The 17789-nt window shown below is 44.6% G+C and overlaps 1 protein-coding gene across 1 annotated transcript in view; it reads left to right on the top strand.

Moving 5' to 3' along the window:
- The first annotated feature begins 2271 nt into the window (after positions 1–2271).
- Positions 2272–17789, top strand: part of Hs3st3a1 (heparan sulfate-glucosamine 3-sulfotransferase 3A1) — an 82777-nt gene continuing 67259 nt past the window's right edge. The window contains exon 1 of the mRNA XM_051180390.1: positions 2272–2924. Within this exon, the coding sequence (XP_051036347.1) occupies positions 2365–2924 (560 nt within the window). The 5' untranslated portion in view covers positions 2272–2364. The remainder of the gene's footprint in view (positions 2925–17789) is intronic.

Below are 17789 nucleotides of genomic sequence, written 5' to 3'. Positions count from 1 at the left end.
TGATTGGTTGTTTATGGACATAAGACTATCCCTCCAGTGAGTTCTTACCCAGCTGGCTGCACATGACCCACTTCTAACCAAGCAAGCTTAGACTCAGGAACCCTGAGGAGGCTACCCTCTAACTTGCACTTCCTTGGTCAAATGGGCCACAGTCAGGAGGAGGAGAGACCATCTGAGTGCAAAGCAGGGCAGCCAGGACTCCTAGTAAGGTGTCTGCTGGGTCCTTGTTAACATGGCAGTTCTGGGGTATCGGTGGGGAGGAAACATGTCTACTGTAAGCAGGGATTGGGGTGAAGTGACCAGGGCACCGTTCACACTGCCAGGCATTTTGAGGAGATAGCCAGAAACCAGGAGGCAGTAAGATTGGAATAAAAATGAAATATCTGGGGGCTGAAGAGATGTCTCAGCAGTTAAGAGTCCTGGCTGCTCTTCTAGTGGACCTGGGTGAGATTCCCAACAACCACATCTAGGCTCACAACTGTCTATAACTCCAGTTGAAGAGATCCAGCACCCCTCAGTTATCACCAGGCACCAAGCGGTACATAGACATACATGCAGGTTAAATATAAAATAAACGAATACAATTGAAAAGCAAAATCCCTACAAAGTGACTGCCAAAGAAAGCAATCAAACCCCCAACATCTTCAGATTCTACTGGCCACCTCCCCGGGAGTCAGCAAGGGACAGATTTTACCCTCTTGTGACCTGCTCTGGGGCCACAGGAAGGGTATTCAGGGTCAGAGCAAGTTACAGGAAGAGGAAACCACTGTTTATGAACTGACTCGTATCGCTCAAACCATCCTCATGTACCTCATGGTGTACTCACGCAAAGTATTAAACTTTACCCACAACTGGGTATATGGATTTGGATCGAACCCAAATTTTTTACAATCTTAATTTCTACTTTTAATCCATTTATTGATCTGTTCCTTTCTAGGTCCTGTGTGACTCTTAATCCTTTTAAGTAAGTCCAAGGGAAAAAGCAAAAGAAGGCTTGTCAAAAGTCCTCGGTGGACAAGAAGTAGAAGGCAAATCTACCCTGAAGAATTCTCTTTGCCTGGACAAATCTGGGCGTGGCCAGCCTCGGCCTCCAGGAACTCCTGAAAACAAAACTTACTAAGTTTCTGGGATGAGGAGAGAATGGGATGGGTTGGTTGGAGAAGGGTAGTAATGTAGAAACTGGGACAAGAGGAAGCAGGTAACTGGGATCTAGGGGGCGCCAAGGACGCGAAGCGCTAAACTGAGCTGGAGAAGATTTGGAAACCCCTAATCCGGCGAGGGGCTGACAGGGTGGGCAGCAGACCAGGACAATCGCACAGGCCCTAGCTGTCTGTCAGCCTGACAGAGGCCCAGAGACCTGGGCGGGGGGAAGGGGGGGGCTGTGGGGAAAGGGGCGTCGCCTCTGTCGCCCCCGCCCTCTCCAGTGTATTGGGCGGTGCCTCGCCACCGGGTTTTTTTTTTTTTTTTTTTTTTTCTTATTTTTCTGTCTTACCCCTCTGGCCCCTCTAGCTCGGTCTTGGCCTCTGCTGGGCACCCCGGCGCGGATCCCTGGGTTGGTCTAGCTGGGCTGTTGACGTCACCACCAAGTTTGGTGTCCTTAGCGTCCCACGTGTGGCGGTAGCGGCCAAGGAGGCTGCAGGGTGCATCTAGGAGCACAGTGGCAGCGGGCCGCTGACAGGTCCCTTCCCCAGCACAGTGTCCACTCCAGGCAGCTCCCAGCTGGGGCCCCAGAGGAGTGGGTAGACTTCCGGAGCGTCCCAAGAGACCAGAAGGCTCCAGTTCTACTCAGACAGAGGGGCTAAGGGAACCTTGCTCAGTGCTGAGACCATCTGAGCCACCAGGATTCTGAGTGCGCTCCTGGGAGGGCCGGGAGAGCAGAGCAGCCAACGGCTGGCAAAAACAGTCGCTCGCTTTGTCCGGAGCGCACACAGCTCTGCGATCAGGCAGCCCCGCGTCCCTTCCACTAGGACCCGACCGAAGATGCAAGGTCGCTGAGCCGAGATCCGCACCGGGTGGCCACTAAGGATCCTGCTGAGCCCAGCGCCTTCACCACCCATGTCGCAGACTGTCTTGACCAGCGACTCTCGGAACTCGGGGCACTGAGTTCTGCCCAGCTAGGCTCAGGACTCGGTCACATTTCAGCCCCGAGACGATGGTTTCTTAAGCACGGTCCCGAACCCCTTCCTGCTCCTTGGTCCGGAGCCCGGGACCCCGAGAAGGGCTCTCGGCTTTTGGTCCCCGTTCCAGCTCTGGCCGCTGCTACGTTCGGGCGATGTGGCCTCAGGGCAGCGAGCAGAATGGCAGGGTTCCCGGCGCAGTCCCGGCCTAGCATGGCCCGTGAGTCGTCTTTTGCCTCCGGCTAGAATGGCCCCCCCGGGCCCGGCCGGTGCCCAGTCCTGCCCGGCTGAGCCACTGTCGCGCAGCATCTTCAGGAAGTTCTTGCTGATGCTCTGCTCGCTACTCACTTCCCTCTACGTCTTCTACTGCCTGGCCGAGCGCTGCCAGCCCGGGTCAGGCCCCGTCGCGGGGGTCCCGGGGCGCGGCATCCCTTCAGGACCGAGGGAGCTGGCTGCGTGGCCCGCAGGGGCGCAAAGGAAGCGCCTCCTGCAGCTGCGGCAGCGGCGGAGGCGCGGGCGGCCCGGGCCAGGCGACAGCGGCGACCAGGAGGAACAGAGCCCGGGGCTGGCCGCCGCTCCAGGAGGCTCCGGAGCGGGAAGCAGCGTGGCGGAGGCCCAGTCAGGGACCCTGGCCCTACTCCTGGACGAGGGCAGCAAGCAGCTGCCGCAGGCCATCATCATCGGCGTGAAGAAGGGCGGCACCAGGGCGCTGCTGGAATTCCTGCGCGTGCACCCCGACGTGCGCGCTGTGGGCGCCGAGCCCCACTTTTTCGACCGCAGCTACCACAAGGGCCTCGCCTGGTACCGGTGAGCGTGGGGACGCCCCATGGGTATTTCTGAGCGCAGGCTGTGCAGAGGGGGAGACTTGGGAGGGGTGGCAAAAGGTAAGCAGGAGCTGTCCCCATCTAGGGCTTTCATTCTCCTCTTCTCCTTTGGGGAGGAGCAGATTGAGAGAGGAAAGGGGTAGTCTTGATTTTAATCCTCAAAACATCCCGGAGTCACTCTTGTATTTAGATAAAGGAAAAGAAAGAGAAAGACAGGACAGAGTTTGCTTTAAAGTTAGAAACATGTTCGTCATTACTAGGCTATCTCAGCAAAGGAAGCCTGTTTCTATTCCTTTATCTTTGGGGTAATACCCTGTGGTTAACACGGTATTTGCTCCGGTATTTATTTGCCTTGACCCTTTGCCAGATAGTAGTCTAAGGTGGTAAGTCATATAGAGACTTAGTAAAAGTGTCAAGTGCCAGAAGTCTATGTAGTTTGGATAATCTATGTCCCAGTAAGTGCCAGCAGCCAGTCGCTGGATTTTAAAGAACAATTTCCTTGCTAATACCATTGGCCTGGCAGAAACTTTTCTAAAGGGCTTCGAAAAGTTATCTTTACAAATAAGATAGCTAACTTTAAAGGGAACGATGTTAAAAAAAAAAAAAATCGTGGGAAAATGCAGTGGAAGAGTGAACCTCACTTACAAGGTAAGCTTATTTGCCAGTGTCAAATTCAGATCACCTATAAAATGAGAGTTAGCCAAACTCTAATAAATTCTAGCGTGGCCTGGATTTGGTTTGAGGTAAAAATACTGATCTACCCACCCCCCTCATCCACGTTCAAGGAAAAAATCATATGGTTAGAATTTTCCCGTTTTATAAAGTTCAGCCTGTTCATAAAATATTCATTCTCATTATAACTGAAACAATATTAGAAAAGTTATGACACAATTGAGATACACGGAAGGAACCATTCATAAAACAGAGCCGGCATGATGTGATGAGTGCATTCACGTGTGGGGTCAAGAACATGTTCTGATTGATTTCAGGGGCTGAATTTATAGTTTAGTCCAAAAAAAAAGTTCAGATCCAAACATTAAACACTTCTAAAAACAGTAACTTTCCATTCATTGGAAAGAAAAACAATCAGCCTTCCCCGATGCAGAATATATCATTTAAAGTCATCAGCCACTTAAAAAATCCCCCCTCCCCCGTGTTTCCGTCATTTACATTGTACCCTCTGGGAAGTTCCTTTAAAATGACCTGTTGAATCTGGACAACAGGTCCTTCTTCTTAACACAAAGGCAGTTCTGTGCTATTCCTCAAGGACACAAGAAAGAAGTGATTAAAGACCCTAAAACTCTTATCTCTGGTCGCTTGAATTGAATTCAGCCTCCATACAGTGCTGGGAGGGACACATTTCAAGTCATCAGTCTGAAACATCTAGGCCAGCCGTGGGCTCTGAGGTCCTATTAAATATGGTGAAATATTTAGTACTAACCTCCTTTATTTTCGTTTTGCTCTATAAACTTTATTTCCACAAGGTAGGATTGTTTCTTCTTATTCCAACAATGTATATTTGAGGGCACAGTATACTTACAGACCTGGGTCTGATTTTCTGTAGATCTTTCTGAAATCATGTAAAAGCAGGAAGGTTTCAAGGTAACTAGAAACACAACTACTTTAAAAAAAAAAAAAAAAAAAAAAAAAAAGAGGCAGGGAAAAAATAAAAAAAGTCATAAACTCGAAGCCATTCTGCCCTTTGAAAACTGGATGTGTGCTATGAAGGAAATCTCCTTGGGTTGTTTACCCCAGCAGAGGAGTTCTATAAAGCAATTTATGGTGGTTAAAAAAATAACTGCACAGTAGACTTCATGGTTTGGTGAATTTCATTTTCCAAGTGTCAGAACAATGCCTTGTTTTAACATTCACAGTGAGTATTTTTTTTTGTTGAATGCATAAATTTAAGCTTACTGAATTATATGAAAAACTCAAAACAACAACAACAACAAAAAGACAATCTGCAGAGCCCGGATTATGGGATTATTTAATGAAATTTCTTCTATAGTTCCTTTTCATTTTGATTGACTCTGAACTTGGAATTTGATGTTTGTGAGAAGACGGAAGACTTTACTCTCTATATGAGAAAACCCCACACAGACTGCCTTGAAGCTACTGCATATTGGGCTACTTATATTTACCTAATATTTAGAACAAGGATTTGGGTAGCCCTTCCAAAATTACCCCAAATTTGCAATAAAGAATTTCTACCACACATTTAAAACCACACTGACACACAGATACACACACACACACAGAGAGAGGGGGGGGGGACAAAAACCAAACTTTTATTGAAAAATTGAAGAAAAGAAAATTAGGGAAGAGAAAAATATGGGCAATATTAGATGCTTATTGACATGGGGGAAATAAAAAAAAATGTCTAGCCTCTGCCTCTTTTTCCCTCCCCCTTCCTCCCTGTCTCTCTCCCTCTCTCCCTCCCCCCCCTCTCTCTTTCTTTCTTTCTTTCCTGTTTGTCCTAACAGTTTACTGAGGCAGTGCCCCCTACTGTCTTCACAAAGGGAGAGAACTGTTGCTTTTAGAAAGTTTGAGGAAATCTCTTGGAGAAGTTTGAGATGTTGAGAAGTTGCTGAGATGTTTCTATATATTTCCACCACCAGGAAGAAGAAGAAAAAAAAAAACAAACAAACAAATATGAGATATATTTCCAGGGTAGAGTATAAATCAATCTTTGAAAACAATTATAGAAGAATGAAAATGAATTTGTTACTGAACATCTAAACAAGATGCTCTTCTTATTGACTTAAAGCATTTGATGTCTCAACAAGTCTCCTGGCAATGATTTTGTGTGTGGAGACTTGTTTCTAATAACTCGGGGCACTCCAGTGGAGGTTTCTGGATATGAAACTTCACCCTGGTTTGAAAAGCATTCCTCATGACTTAATTTTAGCAGACATGATATCTGTACAGCAAATGTCTGTGCCTTGCGTGCGTGTCAAGTGACACCAATCATTCAAAGCGAATAGCATCCATTTCTATTGCGTGGATGGTATGGTCATAGAGGAAAGTAGGAATCTTTTCACTCTCATCAAAATGTGGAAATCTTTACTGCAAGTCAAGACCAGTGGCCTCTATTGTAGTTCAAGAGCAGGTTAGCTTTGAACAGAATGAGGAGGGCCTTCTCCCTGCTTGTTTATTATATCTGCAGAGAAAGTATATTCCACTTTTCCTACAGAGACAAAGGACATTTATTTGTAAACTATTTGAATAACCTACCCATGTACATATTCATGCATATATACACCCACCCTTTTGTATCTGTGAGGTAATGGTCCCATCCCACTGTAAATAACAAACTTCTCAGACGCTCAAGTCCCTTTTATGTAATGACACAGTATTTGCACATGACTTAAAGCATCCTCCTCTGCACTTTAAATCATATGTGCATTATTTATAATGCATGATACAATGTAAATTTTATGTAAAGAGCTGTTACAGTATTGTCTAGGGAATAATAATAGAAAACAGGCAGGACATGTTCAACACAGATGTAATTTTTTTTGCATGTTTTCATACACAGTTGGCCGAGTCTCTGGATGTATAACCTGTAGATACAGAAGGTCTGCTATGCATCTGTCTGTCCTCTATTTGTCCGTCCACATGACCACATAAAATTACATGCTTGTGTGTGGCTCTGGTAGCACTCTGTAACTGTATTTGGGTGATATTAAGAAGCATTCATTATGCTGTCTTTGGTGCTAGCATGTCCCACACTTTAATTCCCTTCATTAGCAAGTCTGGGCCATTTCAGCAGAGAAGGATATCACATTATAGCACACAGTAAAGACAAAAGATGACTCAGCTTGGAGTTTTGAGTTACTGTTCTCCTGACTTGATCAAAATGTAAAAATTCTGACCTTTTATGATCATGGCCTTATTTTTCAAGGCCACTAGAGAGTCGACTTGAGCAGAGGAACTTCCGGCTTCTGAGCAAACTCTGCATTTCATGGCAGCTGGGAGCAGCTGCGGAGTACCTCCAGGAATCATTCCCACCCTCTGCACCACCATCCCCTTCTGCACAAAAAGTCTGAAATTTAAGCCAAAGGAGGTGCAGATCCTAGCCACCAGTTCAAGGTCATATGGACTGAAGTCCAGGGACTGTGTCCTTGAGTCAGCAAGGAACAAGGGCTGAGAGGACTCTGAGGCCAAGGGATCCATGTCTCTGGAGAAAAGAAATTTGACCTATTTCTCCTATGGATAATGAATATAATTCCCAGGAGCTCTGCGTGACTGGATACTTCCCACCTGTTGTCATTGTCTGAATTCTGGGTTCTTCCCCTGTAGATGTCACTGGTAATTTAATCATCTCTCTCTCTCTCTCTCTCTCTCTCTCTCTCTCTCTCTCTCTCTGTGATATATAAATATATATATATACACATATATATATGAGATATGATATGCAATAGACAAGGAAGGGATAGAATCTTTATGATAAACTTCATTAAATGGTTAGGAAATTACTTAGAAGAGGCATCGATTATCCTGGAGTTGAAGTGCCTGGAGTCTACCCATCCTTGCATGTGCCTCCTCTTAGAATCCAAGGGATATAACATGCTGATATATTCCGTGTGAGAATGCAAAGACATGCTCTGGGTGGAAATCCCCCACAGCATTGTGATCTCCTGCCCCACCTTCCCTTAAAAGAAAACACTCTGGCCCAAATATTTGTTTCATATAAATAAACCAGTTGATTGGCCAGGGAAGAATAAGTGCCAAGTCTGTATTTTAGAGGGGTCATGGGAATAAAGTAAGCCTGTGCAATTAATGACAACAGGGCTAACCTTACATAGACCAGATGTTCACATCATGAAGAATGTTGGTCACAAAGCAAACAAACCTCCTTGATATAAACAGCCATAAGAACTGGCCATCTCTCTATGGGACACATTGGAACAACTGTAAACTGTAGTCACCATCAGTCCTAATGCTGGGTTCATGTAGGAACCCTGGGGTGGGGACGACCCCCCACCTCACAGAGGTATGGCCAATAAAGAGAACAGGTTTGGCCGTAACCCCAGCACTTCATAGGCTGAGTAGGGAACATCACAAGTTTGAAACTACCCTGGCTCCCTACATCAAAAGACAAAACAAAACAAAACAACAACAAAAAACCTCAATAGTGTGGCCTGTGTTTCCCAACAGTATTAAACGCAAAAGTCTGGGAATTTTGTTATCCTTAAGCAATGAGTTAAAATTGTGGAAGTAAAGTTTCTTTCCAGATATGTGCCTTTCATATACATGCTGAAGAAGAAAAAAAAAGAAAAGGATGGATGTAACACTTGCCCTCTGCCCTTCATCTTGATAGACGCTCAACACTTCAGGATGTGTGTTAATTTGATACACTTAAAAAAAATCTTCGTAGGGTATATGAATACAACTAATAAGAAAACACACGTGAAGCCAAACCGCAGGCACTGGGCCAGGGCTCGGTTCTTTCCCAATTATGGCTTCCAGTAATACAACAACCCTTGAAACATTGGCATTTCTCAGGTATGTGAATACACAAGATTGTCGTTGGGTCACTTGAGTACTGCAGAGTACAGATTACCCCCCCCCCCCGTTTCAGGAGTTGTCAGATGACGGCAGACGTGTGGCAGGAAAGGGGGAGTGTTTATTAATAATGCAGTTAAGTACTTGCTGTTAGGAATGCCAGAGAGATTCTTTGAAAGGATATAAACAAAATTCCTCCTCGCTTGAGAGCAGCCTAGTTTGAATGTGATGTATAGCGCCACCTAGTGGTAACATGAGCGGTCAGTAAACATCCCTGCCAGAGCTGAGGTGCAAGATGATTAGGTTGTGTTTCTAGTCTTGTATAAGAGACAACTGAGAGGGGTGAGGGAAATGGGGAGGAGAGAGAAGAGAGGGAGGGAAAGGGGAGGGGGAGGGGAGAGAGGGAAACCGGAGAGGGGAGAAAGAATAACCGAACTATGTAACACTTGTGTATCAGGTACCATATCATCCACCTAGCACAGCTGTAGCTTTTTGACTCTTTTAGGTAGGGGCAGGTCCCTTCTTTTAGGCAGGCAGTTTATTCTTTGGAAAGAAATAAAAGAGACTTGACTTGACAATAAACCTGAAAAGCAAGATACAAATGATTAGAGGATTTATATTAGCAATCCGTATGAGGAAGGAATGCCATATGCCCCAGATGACTTTTGTTAGTGCATGTTGCCTCTGTTTCTAAAAGCTGGCTTCAGATGAAAATGCTTCCAGATGACTTTAGTGCAGGCTTATTCCTTCCCCTGTGTGGTGCAGGTTCTGGAGGAGGGAGGGCCCTGTGGTTCTCAACAGAGCAAGAGGCACCCAGAAGCCAGCTTAACCCTTGGAGCACCTGCTTTGTGCTCACCTGATGCAGGGCAACTCCGGGACAGAGCAGAAGGGAGAGATGCATTTATTTCCCTGCCTAAGGATGGGTGGAGTCGGGATCGAACAGTGGAAAAGAGAGGGATAGGGACCTTATCACGGAAAAACGGCAGAAGTGACTTTAATCAAGGGACCCAGTGGCTGGAGTAAGCACTCCCTCTTGCCGAGTCCTTGTCCATTGCCATAATTATTACTCGTTGACCATAACTTTCATACACAGGGTATTTTGCCCTGTGTTCAGAAGCCATGTAAATGTGACAGCCCTAAGAAAAGTCAAACTGGGTGGCACTCCTCTCCATCACACTGGTTCCGCCTAGATCAGGAAAACAAGTGATTTGGACATAAACTAGGCAAGTGTGAATGATGCTTCACTTATCGAGGGCCAGTCACAGTCTGAAAGTATTAATGGAGGATTTCAGGAACAAAGACATCACAAGTCTTAAATGTCTGCCTTTCCAGATAGCAGGATGAACTGTTATGCTGTTCCACACAGTGTGAGCCACCCCTCTGTCCTATGAATTCACATTGCGTATAACACCTACCTGTTACCCTCTTATTGGCCATCTCCCTTCTGAACTCCACTCTTCAAGCATCCCTGTGCTTCCAGGCAACTACTCCTTATTTTACTTAATAATGGGACAGGCACAGGAGTAGGTGTTCTGGCAACTTGGATGGGAGGAGGAAGAGGTACAAAGTGCTTCCCTAAGTCCAAATCTCAGTAAAGAAAGAGAATTTCTATTGAATGCCGAGTTGCTGAGGTCTATGGAGAAATGGAGAGTTCTGTGTACAGAATTTTGAAGGAAAAAGGAATCTCTATAAGTTTTGCTGATGTGTCCCAAGCTGCAGAAGTTGTGGCCATAACACGTAAGTGCTTAGTGGAGAGGTAAAGGCCATTACATATGTGTGTGAGCACATATGAATGGTTTGCATTTAGTGCTATGCTATGCCAGACACTCTCTGGGGTTCTTGGAAGGATTCCAGGGTGAATAGAAGGGGGGGTACTTTCTGACGTTTGTGTGTTTCATTTCTTGTTTGGAGATGGCATCTCTGTATGTAGCCCAGGCTGGTTGCCTCAGCCTCCCAAGTGCTGGGGTTATAGGCATATGTTACCCCACCAGTCTAGTTGACTGAGATGAGGGTCTTAGTTTTTGTCAGTGTGTTATACTTGGCCTGTGCTTGCAGGCGTGGTAAAGTTGATACACTGAGGATTTCTTTGTGATATTTTGTGTAATTTAAATACCTCAAATTATCCTAAAACCCCAAATGAAGACAACATAGGACTCAAGGAGAGCTCAAGGGACAGTGAAGGCAGCTAGTGTGTACATACTCCGCACACATGCTGTGTCCCATGCTCCTTTACTTTGGAGGGCCCGGAGTGGGATGGCTGCTTCCCCTCCTCGCTGCACCTGTTTCTTCCAGACAGGATAAGCCCCCTGTTGGCTTATTTCAGAACAACACTCCCTCCTGGCTCGCCCACAGAGACAGTGTCCTTCCCTTCCTTTGCTTCTGGGTAGCAAGTGCAAAGTGAAAAAGGGATGAAGGGTCCCCACCCCTGAAAATCCCTCTGGGGGGGGAGACCCTTTGCATAAGTGACAGGGTGTGAGAAACTGAAAGAGACCAAATAAGAGAAATGAGACACAAGCCTTTTTTTTTTTTTTTTTTTTTTTCACAGACAAGGTTTCTCTGTGTAGCCCTGGCTGTCCTGGAACTCACTCTGTAGACAAGTCTGGCCTCAAACTCACAGAGATCTGCCTGGTGCTGCCACCCAAGTATGGGATTAACAGTGTTAGAAACAATAATAAAAAAAGGTTCATTTGTTTATGTGTAATGTGTTTTGTAGGCTTATTATGTATATGGTGTATGGGTGTTTTACCTACACATATGTAGTATGTATGTCTGTGCATCATGTGCATGCCTGGTGGGTGCAGAGGTCAGAAGAGGGTGTTAGGTCACCTGTAACTGGACTTATTAATAGCTGTGAAACACCACGTGGGTGCTGGGAACCAAACCCAATTTCTCTGCAAGAGCAACAAGTGCTCTTAACTGCTGAGCCATCTCTCTAGCTCCCCAATATTTTCAACTACAAACATAGGAAGAATAGGTCTCAGAGCTGGGGGAGTTGGTTATGGGGTACAGATGTGGACTGTGGTGACAACTTGGCTTAGACTGTGCTGGCCAACTTACATAGATCACAAATTAGCCGGGCTCAGCGTCTTTGCTGTGGTGTAGACACTCCCAGAACAGATGAAGCCATTGTTGCATTCCAGGATGGGAGAAGTGAGATAAAGTTCCATTGCAGCCTGCAGGAGGGCCAAGGATGCAGCATCTATAGCTGAGCGGCTTATCTTGCTGGAGCATCTCTTCTCAGCCAGCGTCAGACTTGAAGTCCCTGTCTAGGTGGCATGCTGTCATATTTGTGCTGTTTTTAACCACACAGTTGCAAATCTGAGCTTTTCATTTAACAGAGTGATGAGATCTCTTTGCAAATATTTTCTCTTTGATATTTATAGCAGGTGTAAAAATAACCTTTTTTACATAGCATATATATCATAATATATGTATCATAAGCAAATCTAAAACTATTTATGATTACTGTAATAATCCACATCACTCCTTTTTTTTTTTTTTTTTGGCTTGAAGAAAGCAAAGCAACATAGCTCCTTTCTGAACCCCCAGGAAACTGGTGTTCTATCATTTTATTGGTCAGTTGTGCTCCCTTTAATGGATCTGTTTTAGGCATCTGTTGTACAAGGGTTGAGTATGGATGTTTGTGCAAATAAAATTAATCTTTGTGATTTAATATCACCCTTTACTTTCAGCATTCTTTGTGCCCTTTAAAACTGTTATTTTTTCTTATTTATCAAAATACCAAACAAGATATGTGTTCCTTGCAGTGAGTAGTTGACAAGTGTGTAAAGTGGCTAAACCAATTTCATTAAGCCCTCACTATGTGCTGATTGGGGTGAATGGGAGTCTCATCGATCTTAGTAGGATCCTTCTTGATATTCCTTGCATTCTACATACAAAAACACACAGGTTTGGAAAAGGAAAGTAACTTACCCCAAAATGATAGCTTGATGTGACCCCAGGCTGACCTGCACATAGCCCTCCAGTGTACCCCACCTCCTGGGAATTCTGGGATGCTCTCTGGAAGAAATGTCCAAATGTAGCTCCTGCCTAACTCTCCAGCCATCAGGCCCCCCAGAAATCCTGGCTACTGAAAGCAGCCCATGGAGTTTTGGTTTGATTTGATTAGGGGACCTATTAGTTACAACTGGGCAACACTATTTGATTCTGATAAGGGACCATTAGCTACACAAATTGGCAAATAATCCTATTGAGTATACCAATAATATTGAACCAGCCAGTGGACTCTTTCCATATACATTAAAAAAAAATAACAATAATCACTAAACCTCTGGAGTGAGCAGAGCTTGGTGGAGCCTCTGAGCTACTGCACACAGAAGCCAAAGCAACCAGGAATATGATAGGAAGGGTTCTTCCTCTTCTCCAAGAGGGCCCAGGTGGAGTGGTAGCTATGCCCAGTGTCTGGAGTCACCAGGTGGCCCTGGGGGCTGCTATGGGATGTAAGGAGCCTCACCAGGCCTTCTCCTGTTTGCTGCTAAATTTCTACCAACGCATCTCACTCGCCTTTGGATTGGCACTTTTTTTTTTAATTCTCACAATGTGTTAGTGCCCCAAGTCAGAACACAGCCCACCATTAACCCAGCATTCTTCTGTCATCATTATCACAGTCCTGCCTCCTGGTTGTCATGACTGTAGAGCCTGTCCACACATAGTGTGCAGGCCATAGCCACATACACCCTAGCCACTGACAACTGTGTCCTTCTAAATTACCTATATTTAGTCAGGGTACACATGCAACATGACAGAAACTCCCACTGGACTGGGTCCCATTGAAGCAGAACCTTCCGTTGTCCCAGAACTGGTTAATGAAAGTCTTAACTTGGATCAAATCTGATCACTCTTCATCCACCTGTTTTTAGATGCTTTCCTCAGCATCTTGACACATGTCTGTTTGGGATCCCTCTGCCCCGCCCCACCCCCCAGCTCTCGCATCCTTGTAACTAATTTGTGTTTTATGGTATTGCCTGTGTGTAAAAGATGAGCCAGAGAAACCTGAGGCCAGCTGGGAAAGGATTCTTTTCTTCCCCCTCTTGAGTGTTCAGAATAGGAAGCAATCAATCAAATTATGGGAATAAAATTCTCTTGCCATTTTCAGTGTCTTTACTTGGGTTAGATTTCTTTTATCACTAGGAAATATTAAAGTGGCCAGGGTGAGTTGAATGAAAAAGTAAAAAAAAAAAAAAAAAAAATGATGTGTTATTGTTATCCATCCTTGCAGATAATCAGTAAGTGCAAGTATTTAATGAAGAGGTACAGATTAAACCTAGTTAATAGAAAGAGAAAGGGGAACAGAGCAGGGGGAGGGAAATGGGAGAGAGAAAGAGAGAGAGAGAGGGAGGGAGGGAGAGGGAGAGAGAGAAGGAGAGGGAGAAGAGAGAGAGAAAGCTCCCAGTGTTACTTTGCCATACTTACCCTGACTTTAGGTTTTGAAAAGTTCTGGGAGTGGGAGAGAAATGGTTCTAATGCTGTAATGATTTTAAGTAAACAAAAACTCTTGCTTATTTTTTCTTTATTTTCAAAAAATTTCCTGGTGGACTCCCATTGTTCTTGTAGTTTCTTTCATCATCAAATGTGGGTTTGCTTCTTTTTCCTTTAAGAAATGAAGTTGGTTTGTTTTTCTTCCTAATGGGGCCTTGCTCTTTCTTCTTGGTGGAGGAGGCCTTGGGATTGCAACCGTATCTTTTTAAAAGGCTTTTCCTGAAGCCAGAGGTTCGCTTAGAATGCCCTGGGACAGTTTAATGCTGGAAAGAAAACAAATTTGATCTGTTTTATATGTGTATGGGGCGAGGTCATAGGGACCTCATGCTTGTGATGAGAATTCTTGGGATTTTCAGGTGTGTTTGCCCTATGGCAGCAAGCAGAAGTAAGAAAGCAAGTGTTGAAGAAATTATTCCTCCGTTCCTGCTGACCTTGGCTTGAAGAAAGGAAAAAAAAAAAAGCAGGCTCATTCTGTTTATGCCTTTTGACAGGTCAGCATGACATAGGAATACTCATAAATGAGTATGTTACCTGTTGGAAATCCATGGGCAAACTAATCAGCATGTGTGTAGCCACCCCACCTGAGGAGGCTGATGCTACCTTACAGACTATGCATACTGAGGACCTGTTAGATAAAGGACATGTGGTGGGTGACTTCCCACATTACTCTCACAAGTGTGTAATAAAAACCCACCTTTAAAAAAAAACAACGTGGAGGCGCAATGTAGCTGTAACGGAGTATCAGGGAGTAGGGTGGATCCCATATGCCAGGAAGAGATGGATCACTTGGACAGATTTCATTTTTGTCTTGTGTTACATAAGGCAGTGCATGCAAAAGATTTGAATGTAAAATATGTCTGAAATAGTGCATGGTGACTTAAAAGAAAACTGGGAGACACCAGCTTGTATACGGGAAGTTTAGTTGAAGAGAGACAGGAAATAGTACCCAGGGCCTGGGAATCAGTACACTAATTACTATTTTATAATTAAAAAAAATGATAGCCCTTTCGCCCCCCCATTCCCACCCCACCCCCACCCCCCACCCCCACCCCCCATCCCCGCCACAACCAGGTCAAAACTCGGAAGTTTGTTTTGTTTTGTTCTACTGGGAAGGCCCAGACAGCTCACCCTTTCAGGCCTTATGGAACCTGGATGCCTCATCCCTGCTCTCAGCACCTTAGCTGTCACTGACAACCTGACTCTGCCCATAGTTTGCAGACTTTGGAGTTAAGGTGAAATCTTTACATAACCATGTTCTTCCTTTTTCTCTTACCTTTTGCTACTCTCAGCTGAGCACCAACCAGGGACATTTGGGGGACATGTGATGGGTGCATAGTGCAGACCATTAAGCTCTGGCCCATTCCCAGTCAGAAGCCACAGCACCCCTGCTGCGGTGGCAGCCTGTCTAGCATCCTGCCTTGGAACAGCGTAGCAGTAGCCCAGGGGAACTTGAAATGTGCAGAATGGCTCCAGATGAGGCCATTTTATAGAAATGCAATTATTGGCCCAGCTACAAACATTCTGTCTTGGAAGGGACACAAACACCAAAGTGGCTGTCCCTTGTTTCTTTATTTTTAAAGCTCGACCATCCATTTTGATGTTTCCTAGACTTTGAACTTGAGTGTTTTTGGTTTACAGCTCTTCTTTGGTGACACCCCCTTCTTCCTTTTGCTTTTTGGGTTATTTGTGTAGCAGTAAGTGGGAACACAGTGAAGGAGGTCTGGATCATTACCACCAGACTTAAGATCTGAGCAGCCATCTGCCCGTGTGGATGACTTTACCATTCTGTCTATGAAGGTGAAGAGGTGTCCAGTTGGAAATGAAGACTGGGCAAAGATTTTTTCTAGGATCAGCAAGTGAGACTTGTAAAGAGTTTGGGATTTGTTTTAGGCCTGCTCTATCTAACCTGAAAGTAGATATGTGATCCAAACATCCCTAACACTAAGGAATGGGAACCTTCAGAGAGATGGAAATGCTCATTATACTGTTTGGTTAGCACAAGTTGTATAATGTATTGGATTATCACATTATATTTTAGAAATAGGCACAATTGCTACATCATGAAAATAATTTTTAAAGGAATGTAATGGAAACTATCTTTGCATGTCAAACATTCTATCCAGCACACACATTTAAATGGCATGGATAAGGAGATGAAAAGAATTTTAACAATATAATAATTGAAAACAATGCATGTATAATACAATGCAGTATGTAATCACAATATAACTGACTAATAAGTTAGTTTGCATGCATTTCACACTGACACACAGCTCAATCCTTCTTGGCGGCCCTTTCAAATGCCCATGAGCCTAGGCTGCCATTATGGTTCTATGCAGCTCTGTGAAAAGGACCAGACAGTATGGCTTTGCACACTCTGGTTTAACTTTAGAAACCCACTTCTCTTTGGTGGCATGTGGATTCACAGCCACTTAGGTGGCTGTTGAGGGATCTGGAGGATAGTAGAGGGCTGAGGATGGGCTAAAGCAATCTGGTAGGTAAGGCTGGTTGGTGGGGGGGGGGATTGCTCCATGCTTTGTCTGTGGGGATTATAACCTTCAAGGAATGCTAAGTGCAGAACATTTTACTGTTTCATCCTGAGTGTATTGCATTAATAGTAATGTCAGCAGTGTCAGTGAATGTGGGAGGAGGAAGAACACCTCTCCAAAAGACCTGGGAAACAGAAGTACTACTGCCTGCCAGAGTGCATGAGTATGTCAGAGCCCGGCAAGCGCCCATGACTTTCGGGCAGTGGTTCTCAACCTTCCTAATGCCTTGATCCTTTAATACAGTTCCTCATGTATCATACAATTATCTTCTTGTGACTTCATAGCTGTAATTTTTCTTTTTTTTAAATTATTTGTGGACAGTCTTTTTTTTTTTTTTTAAGATTTATTTATTTATTATGTATACAGTGTTCTGTTTCCATGTATCCCTGCTGGCCAGAAGAGGGAACCAGATCTCATTACAGATGGTTGTGAGCCACCATGTGGTTGCTGGGAATTGAACTCAGGGCCTCGGGGAAAACAACCAGTGCTCTTAACCTCTGAGCCATCTCCCCAGCCCCCCATAACTGTAATTTTTCTACTGTTATGAATTGTAACATAAATATCTGATATGCAGGATATCTATATGCCACCCTTGTGAAAGGATGGTTCAAACCTAGGAGGTCAAGACCCACAGGTTGAGAAACTGCTGCCATAGTAGGGTATGGTAATCATGAACCAATGAGTATGGGCAGAACCAAGCAGTGGATGGAAAGGGCTGTGCAGTTCATTTTGAGCATATAAACACTGTACAGATGTCTATGATTTAAGTTTAAGTGACATTTAAGAAGCTGAATTGATAGATGTGCCAATAGAGCATCGCAATGTATATTTAGAATTGAGTCTATAGGTGGATGGGTGTTTACTGTAAAATTCTCTTGAAAAAGCTATATTTAAAAATTTTACAAAATGCTGGTGTGGGGTAAGGATGGTCCCAAGTTCAATGCTGTGGGAAGTTTTTGTTAGAAGGTTAAGAATGTTTGCCTTGTCTGTTAGGCTGTCTTTAGTGGTTTTGAGACCCTGTGGGCTCTGTCATGTTCAGAAACCAGAAGACAACAATGAGCTGATGGGTGGATGAATTTCATCAGAGGAGGTAAGATCTAGGACTCTACCATGTGTGCTTCCCAACTTCGATACCTCCACACCTGTCCTGACTTGAATTGACCAGTGAGTCTTCATGATTGCTCTGTGATCACTCTGAATTGTCATTCACAGAAGCAAATCTTCTTGAGAAGAGGGGTTTCAAGTGTGTGTGTGTGTGTGTGTGTGTGTGTGTGTGTGTGTGTACGTGTGTA

This window comes from Phodopus roborovskii, unplaced genomic scaffold (assembly GCF_943737965.1).
Source record: "Phodopus roborovskii unplaced genomic scaffold, PHOROB, whole genome shotgun sequence".
Classification (NCBI taxonomy): domain Eukaryota; kingdom Metazoa; phylum Chordata; class Mammalia; order Rodentia; family Cricetidae; genus Phodopus; species Phodopus roborovskii.
The sequence above is the reverse complement of the archived record's forward strand: the minus strand, read 5'-3'. Positions and strand labels throughout refer to the sequence as shown.